At 43.9% G+C, this 1,871-nt stretch overlaps 1 gene segment (V, D, J or C); it reads left to right on the forward strand.

Moving 5' to 3' along the window:
• The first annotated feature begins 303 nt into the window (after positions 1 to 303).
• On the forward strand, positions 304 to 1,648 carry LOC120877273. The segment is given in 2 exon segments: positions 304 to 410; positions 536 to 1,648. Coding segments are annotated over 2 exon segments (423 nt in total).
• The last annotated feature ends 223 nt before the right edge of the window (positions 1,649 to 1,871 follow it).

Here is a 1,871-nt window from a genome sequence, read left to right on the forward strand (position 1 = left end):
AAGACTATGGCAGCGTCATTAACACTGAAATACTGAGCTGCAGGGAACTTAGCCTGATTCAGATCTGCTCACTCCACCAGGCAACAGGCAAGCTTTGTCCATGTTTCACTGTGCACCCCCTATCTGATCCTTCTGCTTGCAGTTCTGAGCTCTCAGAGCTCAGGCTTTTCTTCTCCTGTGGGGGAAGTGGCTACTCCCAGCCTGCCCTCCAGAAAGGGGTTGGTGCAAAGAGGCAGGGCTCCTCCCCAGGCCTCACCCAGCACCCACCCCTTCTGGGATCAGCCTGGTGGTCTTTAAGAGAGATCCTCGCTGACTCCTCTGCCTGTCACATCTTCTGGGAAACTCGGTCTAGCTCACTGTCCCAGGCATGCTGTGGGTCCCAGCACTGCTTCTGGTTTTCCTGGCTCCTGGTAAGTGTGTTGCCTGGATGCTCTGGGGGTTTTTCTGTAATTTTTGGCAATGGTGAGGGGGAGGGTCATACTAAGAAATGGTGTTTCCTCTTTCTCATGATTTTTTCTTGCTTTCTCCCTTGCAGTCACACAGGTATCTTCCAACATGGAAGAGGACAAGTTGTCAGTCATGAGGGCAACTGGGTCATCTGTTGTAATCGATTGTGATCTTACACAAAACTATATCCACTGGTACAAATTCCAGGAGGGAACTGTACCCCGACGCTTTCTCTACTACGATGTCTACTACTCAAAGGTTGTATTGGACTCAGGAATCAGTGAAGGGAAATACCATGTTTACAAAGGCACAGGGAAGAGCTACACGCTCGTAATCTCAAACTTGCAAGAAAGTGATTCTGGCACGTACTACTGTGCTGTCTGGGAGAAGCACATTGATTTAGACTTCCTTTACACTGCACTGGAAATTTTGCTTGTGGCTGCCAAAACAGCCCTGATACACAGATAGACCAACCCCTGTCTCACTTCCTGCCCCCAATTCTTTTTACTCTGAATGAAGAGAAATCCTGAGCTCAATGCCCAGCCCCAGTCACTGCCACCTCCCACCTCCCCTTAGTAGCTGTTGTTTGTTGTTTAGCCGACAGTTAAAGATTTTTCCTAAAAGCAAATCTCCATCTTAAGGCTTCAGGCAAGCAGCTGGTAGGCAGCCTATTCTTTTAACTTCCCTAGGAGCTGGTGGAGTCTATTCAACCATCTCTTGAGGACAGACAGAGCACCTCGGATTGATCTATTAAGGGGAATATTTAGGAGAACAAATTGAAAGGTTAGTTATATTGAATCATTTATCTGATCATTTTTTAGAGAAGATGGCTAGGAATGAAGCATCTTCATCATTCACGATTATGAAATATGAGAAAAGATGGAGTCAAAACCAGCCAAAGCTGGTATCTGACCTATCTTTTGGACAAGTTGATATTTTTCTCATATAAACAACCAGGGTATAAATTGTAGGAAAAGGAGGATTGATGTAGCTATGCCAATCATAGTATTCTACTTACACCTTCTGTTGAAGTTCAGCCCATGGCCAGAACTGTTCTGTATTAAACAAGCAAAGCCAGAGGTTCTTTTCACTCCCACTCCCGATATTGACATGACCAAGTCCCAAACTGGAATGAGATTCAGATTTTTTTCAATAATTCAAGTTAAAGAACATTTTGGGTGAACAATTAAACAATGAGTGGTATCTATATCAATTGAAAAGTCATATAAGAAATGACTTTCTTATTGGGTTAGGTTTAAGGACATAAAATTAATATTGAAGTACAGAAGTGCTATATTTATATGTATGTGGTTTCTTATGTATGTGATCTCTTGTGTATGCATGTGGGCTAAGTCACTTCAGTTGTGTCTGACTCTGTGAGATCCTATGGACCGTAGCCTGACAGAGATAGGCTTACTGTCCAT

The sequence above is a fragment of the Oryx dammah genome, unplaced genomic scaffold (genome assembly GCF_014754425.2).
Source record: "Oryx dammah isolate SB20612 unplaced genomic scaffold, SCBI_Odam_1.1 HiC_scaffold_18, whole genome shotgun sequence".
NCBI classification, from domain to species: domain Eukaryota; kingdom Metazoa; phylum Chordata; class Mammalia; order Artiodactyla; family Bovidae; genus Oryx; species Oryx dammah.